This window comes from Meleagris gallopavo, unplaced genomic scaffold (genome assembly GCF_000146605.3).
Source record: "Meleagris gallopavo isolate NT-WF06-2002-E0010 breed Aviagen turkey brand Nicholas breeding stock unplaced genomic scaffold, Turkey_5.1 ChrUn_random_7180001921794, whole genome shotgun sequence".
NCBI lineage: Eukaryota > Metazoa > Chordata > Aves > Galliformes > Phasianidae > Meleagris > Meleagris gallopavo.
The window spans coordinates 1-1,271 of NW_011184529.1; the positions used below are offsets into that span (position 1 = coordinate 1).

The window sequence follows — 1,271 nt, forward strand, 5'->3', positions numbered from 1 at the left end:
CCTGTGGCCTCGGCGCAAGCCACCATATCCACAGCTGCCAAAGCCTCCATAGCCCCCAAAGCCCCCAAGGCCATAAGAGCCTCCATAGCCTCCCAGGCCTCCATAGCCCCCAAAGCCGGCACTACGTCCAAAGGTGCCACCCAAGCCAGATCCAACGGCGGGCACTCCTGCTGAGCCAACCACGGCGTTCTGCGGGAAGGAGCTGAGGATGGGCCCGGGGAAGGTGACCACGGTGGCCGGGGGTTGGATCACCACGGTGGAGTCGGGGCACTGGCGCACGCAGGGCTCGTTGTAGCTGTCAGCCAGTGGGGCCGGGGCGGCCACCCCACAGGCAGGGACACACAGGCTGGAGCAGGACATCTTCCACACAAGCAAGGAGTCCTGCAAAGGGAACCCACAGTGAGGAAAGGGTCGGGGAGAGCTGTATGGATGGAGGCTGGGAGAGAGTCCTGAGAAGCCTCCGAGATCTGCACTTACCCAGGAGCTGGAGGTAGTCAAGTGGAGGAAGCTGGACAGAGGACTGCAAAGTGCTCAGTTCTTTTATACTATCCCTGACAGCCCAAGGCATACATGAGAGGGCGGTGGTGGCAGAAGCTCCCAACAATCATGAAATAAAGCCAGTACGCATCATGACATACAAGAAGAGATGCGGAGCAATTATTTCCTTTCCCATTGGTACACTGAGGCAAAAACATGCCTTGGAGAACAACAAGGGGATTAGAAGGCCAAATGGCTATACACAATTACTTGAAATAAAAGGTGCAGCTCTTGCTGATGTGTTATGAACCAATTATTCCCTTGTGTGTTCGTAATGCCTTGGCAGGTCAACATTTACAAAGAAATCATAGCCACAGATGTACCCTTGGCTGGCAAGACAGAAATGCCCCGGGATGCTGCACTGGGCAGGCAGCTGGCAACAATCAGGGATGCTCTGACTTCCCAACTCAATTGCGCCCCACTGTTTGCCACTGAAGGGTGGTGGCAGTTGTTTGGGAGCTGTCCCAGGAGGGTGGGATCACTTCATCGCTTTGTCCAAAGTTTACCAGCCCATAAAACAGTGGTAATGAAGGTAATGATAGACATTGTGTTTGTGAGCAGGATTGCAAAGTGCTTTGTCTGCAGGATACCTGTGAGTCTTTCTCATAGATGAAGTTTGGGATTAGGAACACACTGGGGGTTTACAGGGGTTGTGAGGTCAGCATCAGCAGTGCATGGTCTGTCTTTCATGTACTTGCTTGTAATCACCTGTCCCTCTCATCACCTTCATGTCC

The 1,271-nt window shown here is 53.7% G+C and overlaps 1 protein-coding gene across 1 annotated transcript; it reads right to left on the reverse strand.

Moving 5' to 3' along the window:
• Positions 1-6: 6 nt before the first annotated feature.
• LOC100541083 (claw keratin) lies at positions 7-360 on the reverse strand (the record flags this gene model as incomplete). Its single annotated transcript, XM_010727589.1, has 1 exon — positions 7-360. A coding segment is annotated over exon 1 (354 nt), but the record flags the coding sequence as incomplete, so codon positions are not given.
• Positions 361-1,271: the final 911 nt, after the last annotated feature.